Genomic DNA, 21,694 nt, shown 5'->3' on the forward strand with positions numbered 1-21,694 from the left:
ATTTCCATTCAAGATAGAAGTGTTTTATTGGCTCTCAAGCAATTGACGAATGAGCCTGAAGTTTAATTGATGCTCCTGTTCGAATGAAGGAAGGAAGGCGAGTTGGGCTAGTAATGACGATGAGGGTGAGGAGGGGGATAGGGAGAGATTGAAAGAACAGCTGAAGTCTGCACACGTGAGGCGCATGCAGCTACTTCAGAAAGAACACGACAAACAAGTTTACAAACGGGTTTGTTTTTCCACTATTCTTGAAGTTATGTAATCGAAAGTCAGACTAAAATTTAAATAAACAAATAAAAAGAACTAGCTTGATTTTTTTTACCGAGAATACCTTCTGTCACACTACTTTTTGTAAATTCTCATCGTGTAAGTTTTCTTGAAATAATTTTATCGACAGCATAACAAATCAGTTTCTGCTTGCAGCTGGTCAGATTTGCAGAGACATTAGGTGGCGAAGATTCCCGGATGAAGAAGAAAAAGTCTATCCAGGAGAGATGGGCGGAACAATTCCACGGAACAACGCAAGAATAGAACACAACACAAAAGTTCTCAGTTTCATGAACATAGCAGTCCCCTATTTGTAAATTTGTTTTAAGTGGATAAAAATTTAAAAAAAAACGCTTAGATTAGTAATTTTTTGACTCAAAACTGTTTGCCACTAGGAACAAAATACTTGCCGCTTCTCAGGAATTCGAACCCCTGCCAACCCAAAGGTTCCCCCCTTTGGTACTTTTTAAGAAATCCATTTTTGGCCGACCGACCCTAAAATTTTTCTAAAGGCGCCTTTGGCGCCAATATATACTAATTTTGAGGGGGAGCGCGCGCCAAAAAAAAACGCGTTTTTTTTGTCAAATTTTTCCAAAAAGTGCCCAAAAACGGCTTTTTTGACCTGTTTTTTCAAAAAATTGCCTGCGGCGCAGAAAATTTGGCCAAAACAGGGTCTTTTTACTGCTTTGGGAGAGCTCGGAAAATCAATCTGATCGACCTAAAAAAAAAAAAAAAGGTCGTCAAAATTTTTGAAAATTTTTTGAAAATCCGCCCCCCCCTCAAGAAAATCCTAGATCCGCCCCTGGCTTCTACGTTAAATTCTTTGAGATCAATCGATCAATAGTAGGTTTGGAGAGGCCAATGTTTTCTCCCCTCTCTAATCCCTTCAGAAATTCAAAAAAAGGTCATTTTGTTATTTATAGAACGAATTAAAAACTTTTAATAGCCTGTTTTGCTATTTTTAAAATTGAGTAGAAACAGCATAAATATTACAATAGTTATAGGAATTCCTGCGAGTAGCCTAGCTTTATTAAAGGCTTACAGATTACAGAGTAGTCTAGGCTTACACATTAAGTCAAATTTTTAGCGTAAAATCAGACAACGACCCAAGCCCTATAGTCTGGATTTTCCGAATTTGACAAAATTTCGTTCAATATTGCGGGACTAATTCACATTAAATTTTGGGCAATTTAAATGTTGAACCATTAATAACAACAAGTGTTGAGGATAACAAAAATTTTTCATTCGTCAGACAATTTCAATGACAGTTGCTCAGATTTTTCAGAAAACTTTTTAAGCAGTTTAGCAAATCGGTTGGTTCAATTATTCTCTCTTAAATATTGCAAACATGGGTTTATTTTATTAACTTCATTTTTTGCAATTTTCAATTTTTTTTTTTAACCACAAACTAACAATCAGAATTTAGATAAAAATTGAAAAAAATAACATATATTAAACTCTAAACTTGCGTAATTTTTGAGCAAGCCAGATAATAGTGTTTGCGCTCTAAATTGGTCTTATAAACTGCAAATTTCAAGACCAATGAAGGCTTCATTATGATAAAAGGATTGCCAAACAAAAACATTTTCTATTTACATTTGAAAAGAGCAATCTATCTTACACTATATATTTTTTGTGACTTGGTCTGAACAGGATGAATGATTTTTGCTGTTGTGAATAACTGTTGTTTAATTTAAGAGGCAATGAAGAAGAACTTAATTAGACAATAACCAGCCGGATTGATAAAAATTTAGTTGGAATGAATCAAAATTTACAAAGATCTAACAATCAAGGCTTTCCCTGAAAGTGAATTGACGAAGTTCAATTCGTTTTTAAGTTTGTTTGGCCTAAAGTATAATTAAAAGCGACAGCCGATATAAATTAAAATTATTCTAAGCTACTCAGCTCAGACATCCTCAGTGATTGTTGAATTACAGGGTGTTTCATATAAACTGTTTAACTATAGTTTGTCATTTCATAACTATTTGATCTGCTTGACTTCAAGTTTGGAGAAAATGTGCAAGACTGACGAAAATTTAATTTTATTTAAAAATTACATTGGTTAGATCAAAAAAATAAACAATACCTGCATTTTCCCAAGTGTTTCATTTTTTGAAGCTACAACCAATTCTTTTAAATATTTGTTCATAGGTGAACGAAAACAACAAAATAGTTCTCACATTGGAAGAAGAAAAACAAATCATTTGTTTTTTTTTCGCAATTTATCAAAACCCAACTGCAGTCCGAGGCGTGTTCTAAATTGGTTGAAGACCAAATTTAAAGCAGAAGTATAAGTCAGCAAAGCTCTATACTCTGGGTATCCTAGAACCCGGTTTTGAACCTCCTCAATTTTTGAATGTGGGTTTACTTTGGGAAAATCGTACATCTTTCTAACCCACGAAGTTATCAGGAACTCATTCAAACAGTCGAAGATGCTAGCAATACAATAAGGGCCCAGAATTAGGAAGATTCTTTGAAAAAGATTCAGTGAAGATAACATCGAACAATTTCTATTGATTCAATGAAGATTCAGTTTTGTGAAGATTCTTCACAAAAAAGATTCATTGTGAAGAGAAGGTTACTGGTCTGTGTGACTTGAAACTTGTCTGATTAATTATTCATTTCCAAAAACAATTTTATAAAACAATTTCAGCAGCTATTAAAGTTTGCAGCATTTTTTTCTTTTGCAATAAATTGACTTTTTATCTTCTCTCAAAAAAGTTATAGCGTTTTTTTTAAAAACAGTTTATCTGAAACACCCAGTACAAAATGTTAGCTCAGTGAAAAATTTTAAAAAGAAGCCAATGGGACAAAATGGAAAAAAAGCATATGCAAGTACTCGGCTTCCGTGCAAATCACATTTTTTTTAAACCTAAGACACGTTTGATTTTGTTTGTTTGACCCATGTGAACAATCTCTTTCTCTCATACCACACCTCTTTTAAACTAGAAGAACTATCTGACCCTAAATTCTGGAAATTGTTTTTGCAAATGAAAAAATATTTTGTTCTAATTTAAAGGTAAAGTTATTCTGTAAAACAATAAATCAAACAATTTCTATTAGACGGAAAAAATGTCGAAAATTTTTACTAACATTATGAAAGGGCTGATACGCGAAACTATTATCGGAGCAAGTACGAAAATTCTAATTTCATTTAATTTCCCGATTATAGCGGCTGAGTGAAAAAATACTGCAAGAACTATTTGTTTCGGATTGGCTGAAAATTAATTTTTTTTAATTGTGATCAAGTGCACTTGGTCCGATAATTTTGACAAATGACCAAAAATTATCAAAATTGTTTGCTCATAGCCAAATTATTTCATAGGAAAAAAACATAGCAAACTGACAGTTGGAAAAGAGTCAAGGAACGCGAAGAAACAGAAAAAATTCACTTGTTTTTTAAAAAAATCAACTTTTGAAGTTCAAAAAAACTAGATGTACTAACAGCTCTTTGAATTTTATGAGCAGTTTATGATATAGCTTTTTGATAAAATTAACCCAAATTATCCGAAAAAACATGAACTGAGAAAAAAATATCTAAATTCGAACGGCAATAATTAACTTTAAGCTTGAACTCTTGAAAAAAATCACGACCAATTTAAGAATCTGAACTACAATCATCGACTCTTAAGCATTTGTTGACAACAATGCGAGCCAAAAATGAAACAAGGCGAGCCCAATACTTGTACAATTAGCACAGAATGTTTCGACCACAATGATTTGCGTAATGATAGTTCAAAGGAAGAAAATTGTCCCATATTTAGATAGTTTTTTTTAGGAACAAATCAACAATGACAATCGATCAAAGCAAAACTTTCACATTGATTGTTGTATCAGTAACTTGGTGGCTTAGTCGTTCACCCAAGTAAAGAGTAATTCAGTCTAAGCACAGAAACTTTCAACATATTCGGCTCGAAGCTGAGACTTTTCTGGAATACATAACTAAAAGGGCTTCGATATGATTCGGCATTCGGTCCACCACGAACTAGCTTTAAAGTAGTTAAAATCGGCTGGGAAAAACCCGTCCTACGTTGTAGGCTCCTTCAGTCACTTCGCGATGCGGTCGGAGCAAGAAAAGAGTACATTTCATTTTTTTAAAACATAGTAAAATGAAATCGCACAATATCACAAGCATTCGCTTGTAAAATACAGCACTTTCTGGATCAAACATCCAAAAGATTCTCTTTTGAAAAACAGTACTGGAAAACTTTCTGGAAGAAACATCCAAAAGATTTTCCTCGGAAAAACATAAGACTTCTCTTCTGTGCGCACCGTGGTGGCTTAAAGAGAGCAGCCGCTCAAGGTACCTCATCTTTTTTTTTCGAACAAATTGAGTGTCACGTATTTCAAAATTCAAATCGGTTTGAGAGAAAGAATTTAATTGCTACAATATGTACAATTTCGACAAAAATAATTTACAGGTATAATTTACAAGACGAAGATAGGGTACAAAGTTTTTTTCAGAAGTTCTACGCGTTGAAAACTTCGATCGAAAGAACCCTTCGTTCTAGCCATCGTATTGGGTCGGAGTTTGATTGTTATATTCACGCTGCTTCTCAATTAGACCCTAAACAAAAGTGAAATTAGTTGTGATTTAGATACAGCCATTCAGATGGGCGAAGATAAGCTTTGAAATACTAGCGCATAGACTAATCCAGATAGTTTTTTGAAAAAAATGAACAACCCAAAAGAAAAATAACACAACAAAAAATCGACTGAGTTTCATACAAAAAACATTTGTTAAATCTGTTTGATTTTCTAGTATCTTTTGACCATGACACCTTTTTGATAAGTTAGCCGAATTAGAGAAAACAAGATCAATAACTGATTAATATAATTCGCAAGGAAATCTGAAAATTAAAATCCTTTTCTGAAATTAAGTCAAGTTTTTTGCACCTTGCACATTCGTCATTGGAAAGCGTAGTTTTCCTTTTTTCAGCACATGATTTTGAATTGAACTTCAAGAGATTTAAAAGTTAAGCAGCGAAAAATGATACTTGTAATGTGATCAAAATTTAAGACTTTCTTAAAAAAGTGCACGACCTAACGGTCATAGCTCCGATCACTGACACTTAAAACACTGTTCTCATAACTTCTTTCAATATGGAAGCAAAATTATTTTGCAAGCAGCTATTTTATTAAAAACCTTCGAGGATGTGATTAGACAGAAAAGGCATGTATCTTTGCTACCTGACGTAGTGAAGATAGTTGTTTGAGAACGGCATCATGTCTCTCTATGGCAGACCCTGTCGTGTTCCTCTGCTGCACTGGCTCGTCCAGAGAGAACTCTGAAGGGGGTGCTCTTCTCTGATGATGATGATGCTGCTGCTGACTGCCTCTTTGGTTGGTAGATGACTGGTGGTGGTTTGGAGGCTGCTGGCGTCTCGAACTGTTGATGGCTGGATCCATGTGGGCACTGGTTCTGCGAAAGGGGATGAAGTCTCCGTTTGCAACTGGAGGCGGGGAAGTTACTGAAATCAGATGTGAACACAGAGGCGGAGCACATAGTGGCGCCAATATTTGCGACTTAGGTTAGAAAAAAAAGGTTCTTATTAATAAACGAAGCTGACGAAGTGTAATTACATGACTAATTATATCTGAAATGAAGACTTGGAAAATAATTAAATAATAAATGTGATTTCTACGATTCGCAGAGGATCTATGAAAGGCTATCTAGCCTGTCTAAGCATAGTCCGTTTCTTTTATTTGCCCACACCCCAGACTGAGTTATTTTGTAAAGAAATGAGTGAGCTCTTCAACGAAATGCCTGCAATTTTAGATTCAATTTTAGATTATTTTCAACGGCAGCAGTATAAGGAAGCGAAATCTTTACTACATTTTCTCTAAACCACACCTTATTCTTCATTTTTCTTGGTATTCTCATCTTACTTTTATCTAAGATATTGATGAAAAAGAGATAACTTCCGAATCTTTGATTAAGATTAATCTGCATTACAATAAAATCTGAATGGCATTTCACATAAAAGGTCCGGAAGGTCTCGGAATAGATACCTATTCCAACAATTTATTTGAAAACCCAAGCATAATTTCTGGTTTGGATAAAATGCGAAGTGTTTCCGGCTACTTACCATTAGGATCAACATATCGACTACTCATTACAGTCTGCTGTGTTCTGCCTGTCTCCGGGATGGTAGTGTTGTGGTAATTCTGTTCGTTCACGTGGGTGGTGGCATTGGAGGGTGCTCTCTTGTTCTGCGATGGAATGGAGGGCTTGTCCATCGTTCTCTTCTGCAGAGCCGGAACAGGCGGAGACCGGTTGGATCTCAAAACAGCTTCTGAACAAAATTTCATTCATTTATAATCACAGAATTACAGAGGCAATTTTTTCATTTTAAATATGAAGAAGAGTCTATTTGCTATTGTCGACCGGAAATTGACTACACAAAGTATCATATAATAAAACTTCTCATCCAAAAGAAAATATTGAAACTGAAACCCGTCTGCCAATGAAATCTGATGCTTATTATTCTCATGCCAATGCTCATGTTTACATCGTATCTTGTACATAATATTAAATTAAGTGTAAATTCTTAGTTGCTGTTGCCTGCCACGCGAGTCACTTAGTGTTTAATTTTGTTTTTGTACCATTCTGTTTGTAGAGTGGTTTTCTGGACGAAGTCATTCCAGATACTGTGGACTGTTGGTCAGTGGCGACTGCCCCGAACTGTCTATTGTGTCTATTTAGAGTCTCCTTCTTTTTCTGCCGCAGATTCTCTGGCCTCCTGATGTCTCTCTCATTCGCTCTCCTCCCAGACTGTTTTGCCTGGTGGCTTCTCACTTCTTGTTCAACTGAAAAGGCATCAGTTAAAATTTGCTACTTCAAATTAAGTTCAAAAAATTCGAACATAGCCAACTGACAGTTGGAAAAGAGTAATGAACGCAAGGAAACTGAAAAAAAGATGACTTGTTTTTTTTTTCATAAACCAACTTCTGATTTCGAAGAAAAAAATGAATGGCCTTAAAGCTCTTTAATATTGTAGAACACTTTATGATGAACACGTTTTGGTTAAAATTAAACCAATTTGAGAAAACTGGATCAATAGGCAAATCTTTATTTCGCTGGGAAGATAATTAATTTCCATTTCCGAAATTGATCACGTTTTTCGTGAACTTCACAATTTTGCTGTTCGATAGTGAATTTTGCCTTCCTTTTAACAATGGAAATGAACTGAACTTAAAAAACACAAGTCAAACCACGAAAATCAAAACTGAGCGTGAACTAATCTTATGATTTTTTTCCTGAAAAACAAAAAAAATCACCAAGACCTATATAAAAATATTGACTAAGTTCATTACTCTTAATTAGATTTGTAAAACTTGTTCAAATGTTCAAATGGAATTTAACTATTCTGCTGTTTCTAAATTAAACAAATTTGTGAGTTAACTGTTTTTGAAGTCTGCGTACTTTCATCTAATTTAGCTACCATATCTGGATGATGCCAGTGCTGATTCGTTGTGCTGCTGGCGCCCATCATTAATATTCCTATTGGTATTCATCTGAGCTCCAATCTCATGTTGAGGTACATACTCCACAACTACATCACTGTCCTGCCTCTGCACTATATTAGCCCCAGTTGAGATCATGCCCATATTGCCAGCCCCTCCTCCTCCCCCTCTTCCCTGGTACTGGTGGGGGTCCAGGTGGTACGCTGATGAGTCTATTGGAGAGTGGACTACATTGGATCCAGGTCCAGTGAAATCACCAGGAGCCACCCTTCTATTAGCAACGTTCTGTGTCTCTCTGTTTCTTTGTGTCTACATATGAACGCTAAGATTTCGATTTGATTCAGTGGTTTATTTAAACTTCTAATATTCTAAAACGTTGAGACAAAAAAAACTTTCCAAGCACAGAACTGTAAAACATTATTTTACCTGCTGTAATCTACTGTGGTTGTGATTCGTATCCACGTAATGTGTTGCCTTCTGGACTTCTGGTGCTGCCTCCACTTGGCCATGCTGCTGTACATACTCATTCTGTGGTGGTTCCAGCTGTGCTTTGGGCACTGGTCTGGTCCTGTTGTACTCACTGGGGCCGGAGTCGGTTGCCAGATTTAGTTCTCTCCTCACTCTCTGTTCGTCCTCATACTCCTCTTGTTTTTGCTTCCTCTTCTCCTCCTCCTTCGCCAATCGCTTAGCTTCTATCTGTCGTTGCACTTCTTTCTGTAACGTATCAATTCAACAGTTTGGCGCTGCGCTTCGCAAACAGGCAAAACTACGCCAAAAACAAGTACTAAAAACTTTAAAATCCTTAATTCCATCAAAAAGCTAAGAAAAAAATCCTTGCATGTGCGATATCAGATTGAATTATCAAGTAATCAGTACAAATTTGAACTCGACTGAATGCTCGGCGTGCATGGAAGCTGGTAAAAGATTTCAACCAACTGTTCAATTCGAAAGTCGTCTGATTATGGTCAAAAGTTTCAATTGAAGTCTACTCACAACATGTTCCTGTTGTTTCTCTCGCTTATTGCGTTGTCTCTCTGCCTCGGCCGGATCAATCAGGGCCTTGAATCTCCCGAACTCATTCCTGTCAAACACACATCAAAAATAGCTAAGATTAAAACAAATTTAAAAAATGCAAAACGATGATCTACTTGGTAACATCTTCAATTTTATTTTAGATGCAACCAAGTATTGAATTTTACAACTTTCAACCCTTTCGCAATCACAGGTTGAAATCATTAAATAAATTACGAAATCAGCAAAATGCATCCGTGGTTTGATCATGAAAGGAGGAATTGATATGAATATGGAATTGATAATTATTCTCTTAAGTTCCTTCCATGCAAAAATACGATGGAAACCAAGCTATTTTCCCCGAGATATTAAGAAAGACAAGATGAGCATTAAAATCTTGCAATCACCAACACACGATAAAAACGAACTGACCTTTTCTCACGCCCACTTAAAACAAATTAGCATTACAGCATCAGTGGGCATTTAAAAAAACCAAATTGTCAAATCCTGACTCCAGTCTATGCGAATAAACATTATTCCATTTCAGATGTTCACAACACAAAAGCGGTTCCATTTGAACGAACAATTATGAACATGAAGCATGGGTCAAAACAGTTTTGAATTATACACTTCAACTTGAACCGAGAAAAACAAACAATAGTGTTTACTCTTTTACATATGGTAGACGATAATCAGGCCTTGCGACCTGCTTCTAATCCTCTTAAAGAGCAATAACTTTCAGTAATCAAAACGATATACTACGAAAAAGACACTCAAAAAATTCATTCAAACACAGGAAAAAAAAACAGAAAGTAATTAACAATCATTGGATTATACGTGTTAATGTATTACCCATGATAATATCGGCTATATTGAAAGGGAAGAAAATTTTACTAACATTTTAACTATAATTTATTAATTTACTTAGGAAAAAAATTAGAAATCCCGTATCTACCAAAACATGTTTCAAAAAAATTATTATCGAACAAGATAGTAACTGAGAGATTCTTATAATACACTTTGAGCGGTTTCTCATTTTAATCAACCAGATTTTGAATAATCTTTTCTTCAAACTGAATACTTGCTTTCAACAACATCATTTAAGTGTTTCAGGCATTTCAACAATTCTTTATTTTTTGTATCTTCTGATTTGAGGACCCTTATTCTGTTTTCTTCACTAAGTGACTTTTGTATTTCATTTTTGACTATTGCTGACTTCAAATCATCATTATATGAGTCACCTCGCAATATTTCTACTAAACGGCAAATCAGCTGCTTTAGATGAATCTCTATCGTTAGAAAATTTCCGCTCAGATCGTGCCTCATACAGTATTTTTTTTCTAAGGTTCAAGCATAGTCTCCATAGAAGTATTCAATAACAGTCTTGTTGGCAGTAACAAACATAGGTGCCCCATATTCGTATACAGTTTTAACATAGGTGTTGTAAGTTTCAAGAAGTTGTTTCCTTGTTAAATATTTTCTCAGTGTATACAAAATATACACTGGCTAGTTTTTTCAAGCATGAACAATATGCTCTTTGAATTTTAATTTGCAATCAATAACCAAACCAAGGTAGGTATACAAAAAAAACATTGATCTGATTTATTGTTTTCAATATCGGCGATGCTTATTGTTTTTTTAGTGGAAAAATTATAATTTTTGTCTTACCGCTATTTCTTGTCAATTCATTAGTAATGAAACAATAATCTAACTTATTTAAATCCTGACTAAAAACTGAGTTGATTTTTTTCCAATGTTTCCTGTTATATAAGAGTGTCATCGGCAAACAACCTTAATTACGCGTAATTAAATTGTTTTACATTCACATCGTAAATAAACATCATTTATATAGATAAATTAGGAAAAGTTTGGGACCGAGGACAGAACCTTGCGGCAATCCATAAGTAAATTTATATATACATTTTAGTAAATCATACATTGGTCCGCGTAGTCCATGATTCAAGTACTTTGTTAACAACAAATTGTGTGGAATTGTGTCAAACATTCGTTAAATCAATGAAGCCACTCTGTGTCTGCATTTTTTCAAGTTAATTTTTTTCACTAGACTAACAATTGAATGCTTTGTACTTCGTTTTTTTTTCCGAAACTTAGTCTTTTCTTTGTTTTCCTTTGCTAGACTCTTTAGTGTTTCTTACCTGGGTCTGTCTGTTAGTTGGACTGGCTCCTCGAATGCCTGGTGGAAAACGAGGTGTGTCTGGGAAGAGTTGTATGCTGTCTGCCCTGTCTCGTTCACACTCTCTCGCAACTCATTTCCCCCCATACCACCACCTCCCCCTCTGAGGGACGCAGTCGCATTCGGATGTTTGTTCATCCACGGATCCGCCGCCACTTCAACTGACTAAAACATACGCAATCAACATAACATTCCAACTCAACTTCCTGATCAATTATCTTGCTGCAGTTTGACCTCAGATTGCATCTCTTGCCAAAGAGCTTTCTTACGAGCAAAAAAAAACATAATAGGCCAAAAAAATGCGCCCAGACAAATCGATTTTCTGAGCACCAATGTTGCCCCAGGCAAATTGATTTTCCGAGCACCAATGTTGCCCCGGGCAAATTGATTTTCCGAGCACCAATGTTGCCCCGGGCAAAATGATTTTCCGAGCACCAATGTTGCCCCGGGCAAAATGATTTTCCGAGCACCAATGTTGCCTCCGATCACCTCTTTTCTGCGCCCAGGCAAATCGATGTCCTTACAAACATTTTTTGATTCATTCGTCCAAACAGTGTTTACTGTAAAAAAAATAATAAAAACGGAGCACCCTTTTGGTGAAAACCCTCCCCCATCCCTCTTCGATATTAGAAAAACTATATCTAATCGATGAACATTCATGCAAAACATGCAGACCGGTTTCATTTCCTTTCCACTGAGCTGATTTGCACCATCGACTTCGTCGCCGCCTGCTGGGTATCTATTTTGTGTCTGTTTTACAGGCGACACTTGACTGCTATTTGACATCTGGTTGGTTATGGACACTTGGTTATTCTGAGGAAAGTGGGTCGCAATTCTATTCTGAATAAGCTTCTTCATTTTCAACTCTAGTTGAAGTCTGTTCCGATTGGGCACATATGCAGCCAATGGGTTATCTGGTTGGAAATTGTTCGAATTTTGATCCTGCTCAGTTATCTTGCTCGCTTCGTCGTACACTTCTGCTAGTATTGTCGTGGCACGTCGAGGCGTAACGTCTATGAAACTCTATCAAGACATGCAACATGCAAATAATGAAATAACATGCAAGACGAATGATTCAAAACATTAAAATCTTTAACTTTGAATTTCGAATAAAAAATTAGATGGCCTTAAGGCTCTTTGAATTTGTAGAACAATTTATGATGTACACTTTTTTAGTAAAACTAACCCAATTTGAGAAAACTGGATCAAAAGGTAAAACTTTTATTTCGCTGGGGAATCTGATAATTAATTTCCATTTTCAAAATTAGAGATCAATCACGTTTTCTGTGACCTTTACAAAATTGTTGTTCGATAGTGGATTTTGCTTTCCTTTTAACAATGGAAATGTACTGCATTTAAAAAGAAATCAGTAGAACCGCGAAATATCAAAATTGAGCGTGAGCAAATTTTAAGACTTTTTCCTGAAAAAAAAATCAGCAAGACCTATATAAGAGCCTTCACTACGTTCATTACTCTTAAAAACACTGAATTTGTTGAGAAAATCTCAACTTTCGAATTTGAAAGAACATAGCCAAATGACAGTTGGAAAAGAGTAATGAACGCAATGAAACTGAAACAAAAACTGAATTTTGTTTTCAAAAATCTTCAACTTATGAATTTCGAAGAAAGAATAGATGGCTTTAAAGCTGGTTGAATTTTTAGAACAATTAATGATGGACACTTTTTTGTTAAAATTAACCCAATTTGAGAAAACTGGATCAATAAGCAAAACTTTTATTTCACTGGGATATCTGATAAATAATTCCATTTTCGAAATTAGAAGTCGATCACGTTTTCTGTGACCTTTACACTTTTGCTATTCGATAGTTGATTTTGCTTTCTTTTTAACAATGAAAATGCACTGAACTTAACAGGAAATCACAAGTCAAATCGCGAAAAAAAATTGAGCGTGAACAAATTTTAAGTCTTTTTCCTAAAAAAAAAACAAAAAAAAATCAGCAAGACCTATATAAGAGTCCTCACTACATTCATTATTCTTTAAAAAAAGATGCCCTTTGAGCTCTTTGATTGTCTATAACAATTTTTGATCGGCTCTTTTTTGATAACATGAACGCACATAGAGAAAACTGGATCAAAGGTTAAGTTTTTATTCCGCTGGAAATCTTAAAATTAAATTCCACTTTCGAAACTAGAAAAAAATTAAGTTTTTTCGCACCATTTCCACGTTCGTATTCGGAGAGTGTTATTTACGTTACTTTCAGTAGATGAATTTAAATTGAACTGAAAAAGTGCATTATACCTAAGCCCATCAATATTTTAAGACTTTTTCCGGAAAAAAAAACAAAAAAAAAAGCAAGACCTATATAAGAGTCCTCACTACATTCATTATTCTTTAAAAAAAGATGCCCTTTGAGCTCTTTGATTGTCTATAACAATTTTTGATCGGCTCTTTTTTGATAACATGAACGCACATAGAGAAAACTGGATCAAAGGTTAAGTTTTTATTCCGCTGGAAATCTTAAAATTAAATTCCACTTTCGAAACTAGAAAAAAATTAAGTTTTTTCGCACCATTTCCACGTTCGTATTCGGAGAGTGTTATTTACGTTACTTTCAGTAGATGAATTTAAATTGAACTGAAAAAGTGCATTATACCTAAGCCCATCAATATTTTAAGACTTTTTCCGGAAAAAAAAACAAAAAAAAAAGCAAGACCTATATAAGAGTCTTCACTACGTTCATTACTTTTAAAAACACATGGGAATTAACATGAGGGGCACAATGAACAAAAAAGATACACGCTTTACTTCTTTTAAAAGACTTCGGCCAAAGAAAAGTAAAAATTATTGCTTTAACCAGCGTTTCTTTGCTATATTGACGTTTTTTTTTTCATGCATAATCATTGTACCATCTTGAAAGATAGAGACAGTTTTAAATGAACGATCTTGCACGAAAAAGGGCTTTGAGAATCCGCAGAGTATAACTTACCCGTCTGAGCTCGTCTTCGATCATCTTTTTCAGTCGTTGTTCTTCTTTCTGTTTCTCTAAAAAGACAAAACAATGACGGTTCACTACATTTCCAGTTCCCTGGATGGCAATTAAGGGCCTATGTCACATTCTGAAGGAACGCCGTGTTGTGTAATCGTCGTGAACAATGTTTCATCGAAGAACTTAACTTTAATTGAGATGATGAAAAAGGAAAATTGGCTGAAAAAAACCTTTAACTACGTAAATTTAACACAGAAAAACTTCGCGTAAACGTACCTAACTCTTTGAGCCACTGTTGCTGCTGATACTTCTTCGTTACAGCCAGGTCGTTTTCACTCTATAACAACAGATTTTAGCGATCAATTAGAGCTCCTAAGTGCGACTTTGAATGTCCGCCAATATTAAAGGTACCCGGCCGAGGATTCCATTTTTTGTCGTGGATTCCGGCCGTGGAAATTAAAGCATTGGTTTTTCAGCTTTCGATTTGGCTAATCACAATCGACAATACTCAAAGTAATTGAATTACCACGACTTGGAAGTGGTCCAGCATGGCGCTGGGTTGGTTCATGACGTGTCGTGGACTCAACACTTTCGGAGACGATGACATCACACGCAATCTATCCATACCACCATTTGCATCCTCAGTCCCGCCTTTATTCTCTTTCTGATCACGCCCTTTCCTAGTTTCCCTATTATTCTGCTCATGTTTTGGAGCGGGAGGTGGCGAATGACTAATCGGCTGTTTCTTGGGAATCTCAGCCACTATCGTCTCTTTTCGCAGCGTAGAGTTTTCTCCTTAAATGGAAAAATAGAACACACATAGCAGAAGCAGCCTGACTTCATTTTTGAAGCTGTAACAAGCTAAACATTACTTGAAGCACGATTCGTAACCAAGTTTAAACTTATCTTCAGTTCACAAACTTTTCGGATTAACAAAAAATCTGCTTCATAAGAACTCTCGAAACTCAATTTGATTAAATAACACAAGCACTTCTCTTACTTTTCTGTTCTTCCCACTGCAATCTTTTCTTTTCCATCAACGTCAAGGGTGGCTTTGGTTTCTCAATCTCTACTTTTTTGTTCTCCTTAGAGGAGTCACTTTTGGGAGAATTCTCTTGTGACACTTCTTCTTTCCTGTCGGTAACTTGGGCTGAATGATTCACTGGAAGATCTGATGATGTTGCTGAGAAGTTAGTCACATTGAGTTCACTCGTCTCATGCTCTACTGTAGTGTTAACAGCAGCTGTTTTCTTTGTTCTCTCAGGCACGGGAGACGCTTTTTTCATGGGGGAACGATCTCTCTTATTCCGATCTCTACCTCTGTCTTTTTCTGGTCTGTTTGGTTTCTGACCGGGCCTAGACGGCTTTGTTTGTTCATACACAATGATGGGACTGAAATAGAATTTTCACTTAAGTCTAAATTTTACTGTCCACTTTTAGACACACATTATAGCCACAAAGGGATATGCTAAAGGTATGCTACAAAGAGGCAAATAGTTCAACAACTAAACAGCCAGAACAAATAGTACCTACATACCGAGCTGTTGCTTCTCCTCTGCAAAATAAAACAAATAACTAGCACTATATTTCATTGGAACGAAGAAATTTTCCACAATAATTTCTTATTAGTTCTGTTAAATTTAATGCGATGGAAAGTTTCTTTAAAAATACCTGAGAGCTTTTGAGACTGTTGAATGCATCCGCTCTATTCTTTCAGGGTCGGCAAATTTCTTTTGGCTCGCAGTCATCTTCTTGTCTTTTGAATTCGTACCTGGCTTCTTACTAACTGGTTTTTTGTCCCCCTTTCCCAACAGGTCCATGATGTTTTCACCTCCTTTCGGTTTGCCTTTCGCAGGCAGGCTTTTCTGTATCGGTTTTGATTCTTCCGGATGTGATGGCAATTTTTTCTGTTTATCTCTCTTTTCTGGAGTTGGTTCTCGATTCAATTCCGCGTTCGTTTGTCTGATTCGCGCACTTATTGACTCTTCAGCTTCCACAGCAAGGTTGTCTCTAGTATCTAAATTAGTTTTTTTTTTCAGCAAAACTCAGACATTGTTCACTTCCTCACAGAGAGCGAATCTTGAGCTCCATTTGAAAAAGAACTTTCGAAATGAAACTTCGAACACAGATGCGAAGCTGAGCTTTGCACCACTTGTGATACAGAAAAAAGAAACATGAAACAGGTCGAAAAAAAAATCGAAAATGTCGAAAAAAACTTGACCGATCAAAATGAATAAGGCTAGTTTTCAAACAAAAAGATGCCACATCAAAAAATCTGGAACTTTCGAGCGGTAACAAACCCTAAGAACCACAAAAAACCTTAGCAGAAACCCTTCACTTAAGAAGTCCTCCTCACTCTCAAAATACACACGCAAAACTTAGTTGCTCGTCAAATGAATCAATTTGAGTCCACTAAGCCAATATAGTATAGCTCGAAACCTATTAAGCAGAAATTTTTTTAAAAGCCGAAAAAAATTTAAGTCTAATTGAAAGTTATTAAGTTCTCCTTAGCCTCAAAACTCACACACACGCACATACAAAATTTTTTCTCTCGTCAAAAGACGCAAAATGAGACCAGTAAGCCGATTTAATATAAGCCTAAAAGTAACAAGCGTAAAAAAAGAAAAGAAAAAAACAAAAAAAATTGTCATGAAAAACTATGATTTCTATCAAGATTTTTAGCATTTTGAGCAATCCAGAGGGGATCATAAAAATTATGTTTCCCTTGAAACGAATCGAAACTAGTTCACTATGCCAATAAAATATAAGCCGAAATCATTGGGGCAGAAAAAAGAAAATAGACGAACTCAAAGTTTAAAAAATTACAAGCAGCAGAAGTAAATCAAAAGACTACACAGCTACAAAGTAACTTGCGTACAGCAAAAACAAAAAAAAATCTACGATGTGGCAACAAAGCCGGCAAAACATAAGCAGACAAATAATAATCCGACAATTTTTTTGAAACCTAATATTTCTCGTTTAAAAAAACAGGATGCTGTCAGATTCGTACCCAGGACCATTGCCGGCCCAGGCCTCTTCGTTACCTCCAGACTAAGTGTGCCCAAGATGCAAAGAAATATGCACTAGTTAGGAAGAGAACCTAAACTTACCATTTCTAATTTTGCCCATTCTGCGAACAAAGCTATTTACGGGAAAAACGACCAGTACGCGATTGCATTACATGGGTAAAAATGAATAGTCAAGCCTAGTTCTTTGTTTTCTGTGTCTAAATTTTTCTGAAATAAAAAAGGATTGATGCTATACATATTGCATTGAAAATACTTGCATACTCCTTTTACTACAATTGGATAAAATGAAATTTACTTTTTTGTTTTTAAACCTTAATGAGACAAAATCGCTGCCAAATTTATGTGTAAATTGTAGGAAAAAAATTAGAGTTCTTTTACATATGACTCCCATGGTTCCATTTGTAAGCTTCGAGTCACTTAGTCTGAGAAAAAACGGAAAACTTCTTTGGGAATTCAACCACGATCAAGAGGACTTTACTATGGTATTGAACCCCTTAGAGATGTGAACCCCTAGGAGATTTAGGCGAAAAAAAAAACAACGCCTAACCCATAATTTCTTCGTCTTTTAAGTAATGTGGTCGAAGCAAAAATATCAACTGTCGGGTATTCCTCTAGTAGGCTCAGAGAACAAAGAAAAAAGTTTTGGCAGAGGCTTTTAATTTTAGTATATCTGGTCACTCTCGCTGATATCTCTCGAGTGATTTTTCAATTTATAAACCAAGAGTTCATGTTATTGTTTCCAGCCTTCAAATTTATTTTACAAAGTTATCAGTAAAGATCGGTCACTCTGTTTTCATCACGCCTTTTTCGGAATTTATTATTTGAGTTCAAATGTTTTCTTCCTGTTCCTTTCTCAATGATGTTTACCAGTCCCCTCGTTCACATCTTCCTGTTTTATCACGGAAAATATAGTCTGTGGTCTTAAACACCAAATAGGGTCTTGAAGTAGTTTGGTTAGATCAAATAATAAATCGCAGCCGTAAATGAATTTAGGTATGTGACACTACCGTCCTTAAAAAAGTTGCCACGGGTTCGCAAAACTGTCTGCACTCAGCCTTGTTGTAGAAAATGTATGGTTACAGTTTTGCTGTCCTTTAGTTCCAGGCACATCCGTTGGTCAGATTATATATGTTTACAAATAAACGGTACATGAATAAAAACTTTTGTCGAGAATGTGTTGAGGTTATAGAGATAATTTTCTTTTAGGTGATACTATTCTTTATAGTGATACCTTGAAGTTTATTGAAAGGTGTTTTACTTAAGGTGTAAAAAACGTCCTTATGTTCTTTCAGTGGTACTATTTTCCATTCATGGAATGAAGTCCCGGTTGTGACTTAGAAACATCCCGGTTGATGTATGATGTTTGTGAGGTGAAAGCGTGAGCTCTCACTTTGTTGAGTTCCATTGTCATCTCTAATTTTTATCGATTCGCATGTTCTTTCACGTCGTTCAGTGTTTCGTGAAACGAAGCTGTGGGTTCCACTGAATCGAGAGTTGTCTCTTGTGCTAGTGGAGGTGTCAAAAGTGAGATGGATTCCTTTTGCATTTGTGGTAGATCTACATAAATAGTGCATGGAGCACCATTGAGCCGATGAAGGAAATTATACTCCTTATCAGCGAATTTTTTCATGTCAGTCGGTCATCAGAGATTCTTGCTAACGAAGGTCGAAGTTTTCTCATATTCAGCGCTAACGGATTTGCTATTTTCCTCATCTGTTCTTGATTTTGAACATTCAGGATTTCGAGTAGCTTCTTTTTTACTTCCTTGAATAATTCGATTCTCGCTTCCGTTTTTTAGTCGTAGTATGGCATGTCCTCCAATTCTGGCAATTCGCTTAGCAAGTTTGAGATCAAGTCCGGCAATCGGACATTGATCTTGATTGCTGGGAGCTGTTCGCATGTTGCTAAATCAGATCGATATTTTATGCTAGGCATACCAACTGTTTTCCACATTCCAGTGTTACAATGCAGATATGACATCCCGGGAACTTTTCCATTCCACTGGGGTTTGTTGATTCTACATCGGACTCGAAGAGGGCATATGTAGATGTTGCTGATGTGATCAGCCATAACCCAAACCCTAGATTTTCAGCTTTTTTCAGTGGATGGTAACTGAATCTTTTCGGTGTCGCATACTTTTAGTGTGTCCAAGTTCCCTTTGAAGAAAAGAGTTGCCAGGCACGATCCGTGTCCTGTCTCAATAGGGATCATTTCGCGGCAAATCTGATATCTTGAAGATCCAAGGCAGTGTTTCAAGTTGTACTCCGTTGATACTGCAGTTTCCATATTGTCCTCCGAAATTGCCAACTAGGGAGCTTCTGATTTCCACAATCGCTTTATCCTTCTCGTACTGTGGCATCGGGACTGAAGTTGCATGGAAGACCGTAAACGAAGTTTACCGTGACGCTAGTGGAATGCCTTCTTTGATAATGACCACGTCAGTCAGAAGCTGAGCTTCATAGTATGACAAGATTTTGTCCATCGTTATGGCCAAAGAACGTCGATCACGAGCGTGACTTTGCAATTCAGAAACTTCTTCTAGATTTTTCGTCAGCGAGTCTGCGGGCACTAGCGACATCGGTAGAAATTTATTCAGCAAAGAGTAGCGCGCTGATCGGTACGATTTCACGATTGCAAACCTAATAGCAAGCAGTGAGTAGACCGTGTCATAATTGAAGTTTATGTGCTGTCTTGTAAATAGAAGTTGATCACAGTCTCGAAGAATGTGAATATTTTGTTTGAAAACTTCGAAGTCCTCTTGAATTACGATTTGTAACATTCCGTCTTGTGCCTATTTTATCGAATTTAATTCACTCGTTACCATGAAGAATTTTTCATCTAGATTTTCTGAAAGCGTATAGACATTTTCAGATATTTGGCTGGCGAAGTCAGAGAGTTTGGCAATGTTTTCAGCATTTTTTTAGACTTATCATTGCAGGATCCAAAAACTCCTCGTATCCCACAATCTGCTGTTTTTCCTAGTAGAAATCCACCTCCGAAAAGTTCAACTGATGCTAGGGCTGCAATAGCTAAGGCGGGTGCTCATTTTTGCCTCAGATTGGATTTCAGTTGTTGTTCATGAAGGAATGAGGCCGTATATTTACGCAAGGATGCATGTTCCTGTTTGGCTAAAGAAACATCGTTTTTCACTTGATGAAACAGCCAGTCGACATCAAAGGTTGAATCATCCTTGGTGAAGTTGGACGAGAAGTTCAAATGGCAAAATAAGCTGGGTTGTGTCCACATTTCAGCTAGTTGTTTCAGGAAGTCCTCATGTTCATCACGAATATTGAGTTGAAAATTTGGAAAAGGGACTAAGATTTCAATGGGAATGAAATTTTCTGCTAGGAGAACTTTCGGTTCATAATTGAAGATGATTGCATTTTCCAAAACCGTCTCTGATAGTTTATCTGAGTTGATGTCGAAATTCCATTGTGATTAGACCGTGTTGAGTGCTATGAAAGTTAAATACATTTTATTTAATGTAGTTTGAGATTTTCAGATCCTTTGAAAACTGAACTTGTCCTTGATTTTATTTATTGTTCCGTGCATTTGGGCCTGTGAAGAAAATAACGTGTTAGAGAAGAAGCTGTTGTGTTGTGATGGAGAAGTGTGAATTAATGAGGAGGGGCCGTGAGTCAGAGATTGGATGGGAGTAGGTGAGGATGGGAAGAGAGAGGTTAATGGGGGAGATGTTGGATATGATCTCAGCATGAACATGTGTTTTGTTGTGGTGCCTTTTCATGTTCTCTTCTTGTTTTGGAAGATAGTATTTAGAAGTGCCTTGAACTAGATCAGGTCTAAAACAATTAGAGATAGGTAAACGTAAAATTAGTTGTTGTTCTGTTCAATGTGCTTTTCGATTGATTAAAAAGTAAAACCTGATTTACTTTTTGATGAAATTTAAGAATTGGGGTACTTGTGTTTTTCGTCAGCAAGATAAATCATGTTTATTGCGTCATTTTTTCTCTACTCTCAAGTAAAACTAGCCTGTATGTGTTTCTGTTTACTCTTGCATGATTTTTTTTTATTATTATTTTTTTTTGTTGCATGTTTTTCTTTTATTTTTTTCAGATAAGTGAGTGCAATTTTATAGTGCAACATTGACAAAACACTTTTGGACCCAGTTGTTCGATACAATTCTTTTCGACACATTTCGGAAGAACAGATACGTGAGTTGCGCTAAAGCCTTTAAAAAATCTGGATGGCAGAGGAATGAAATCCTGGAACGAGGTCACTCAAAAGGCAAAAGAAGAGGGACTGAGTGAATTCCTGGACAAAAAAATATGCTGGTTTGAAAAACATGCTGGTATGCAGCCGTAAATGGAGTTTAGGGATGTGACATCTGGCATTCAAAATGGGTATTCCCAAGCCGCCCTTAGACCACAAAAAGTATGTAGAGGGCAGCGCCTTTAAAAATGTGTATCAGCTCTTCCTGGGACTCAAGGCTTAATAACAGCAATAAATCGATAGGAAAAATCTGCAGAAGAGTGTTTAAGTTATAACCAAAAAAATATAAATGTTAAAAAAATCAAAATCATCTATCATTGTTTGAAGCGTCCTGTTGCTTTTCCGAGGCGGATCTGGATTTCGTGTGAGACGTCACCATCGAGTTGCAGGCAGCAACCTGCAACTCGATGGTGACGTGTCACACGAAATCCAGATCCGCCTCGGAAAAGCAACAGGACGCTTCAAACAATTAGACAAGCTCTGGAAACAAAGATCAGTCCCGACCAGAATCAAATCGAAAGTATACAAAGCATGTGTCGAAAGCGTGC

General features: G+C 36.3%; 1 protein-coding gene across 5 annotated transcripts in view; it reads right to left on the reverse strand.

Moving 5' to 3' along the window:
• Positions 1–4,625: 4,625 nt before the first annotated feature.
• Positions 4,626–21,694, reverse strand: part of LOC134851782 (coiled-coil domain-containing protein 66-like) — a 263,446-nt gene continuing 246,377 nt past the window's right edge. For 2 of the 5 annotated variants that reach the window (XM_063868009.1, XM_063868010.1), the window contains exons 6-21: positions 15,559–15,904; positions 15,425–15,442; positions 14,888–15,279; positions 14,414–14,682; positions 14,164–14,224; positions 13,888–13,943; positions 11,615–11,962; positions 10,902–11,104; positions 9,178–9,192; positions 8,728–8,815; positions 8,161–8,448; positions 7,713–8,043; positions 6,874–7,077; positions 6,357–6,563; positions 5,458–5,738; positions 4,626–4,834 (exon numbers count right to left, since the gene is read on the reverse strand). In XM_063868009.1, coding sequence (XP_063724079.1) covers positions 4,775–4,834; positions 5,458–5,738; positions 6,357–6,563; positions 6,874–7,077; positions 7,713–8,043; positions 8,161–8,448; positions 8,728–8,815; positions 9,178–9,192; positions 10,902–11,104; positions 11,615–11,962; positions 13,888–13,943; positions 14,164–14,224; positions 14,414–14,682; positions 14,888–15,279; positions 15,425–15,442; positions 15,559–15,904 — 3,167 coding nt within the window. In that variant the 3' untranslated portion in view covers positions 4,626–4,774. The remainder of the gene's footprint in view (positions 4,835–5,457; positions 5,739–6,356; positions 6,564–6,873; positions 7,078–7,712; positions 8,044–8,160; positions 8,449–8,727; positions 8,816–9,177; positions 9,193–10,901; positions 11,105–11,614; positions 11,963–13,887; positions 13,944–14,163; positions 14,225–14,413; positions 14,683–14,887; positions 15,280–15,424; positions 15,443–15,558; positions 15,905–21,694) is intronic. The other 3 variants (XM_063868012.1, XM_063868013.1, XM_063868011.1) reach the window with 3 other exon arrangements.

The sequence above is a fragment of the Symsagittifera roscoffensis genome, chromosome 7 (genome assembly GCF_963678635.1).
Source record: "Symsagittifera roscoffensis chromosome 7, txSymRosc1.1, whole genome shotgun sequence".
NCBI lineage: Eukaryota > Metazoa > Xenacoelomorpha > Acoela > Convolutidae > Symsagittifera > Symsagittifera roscoffensis.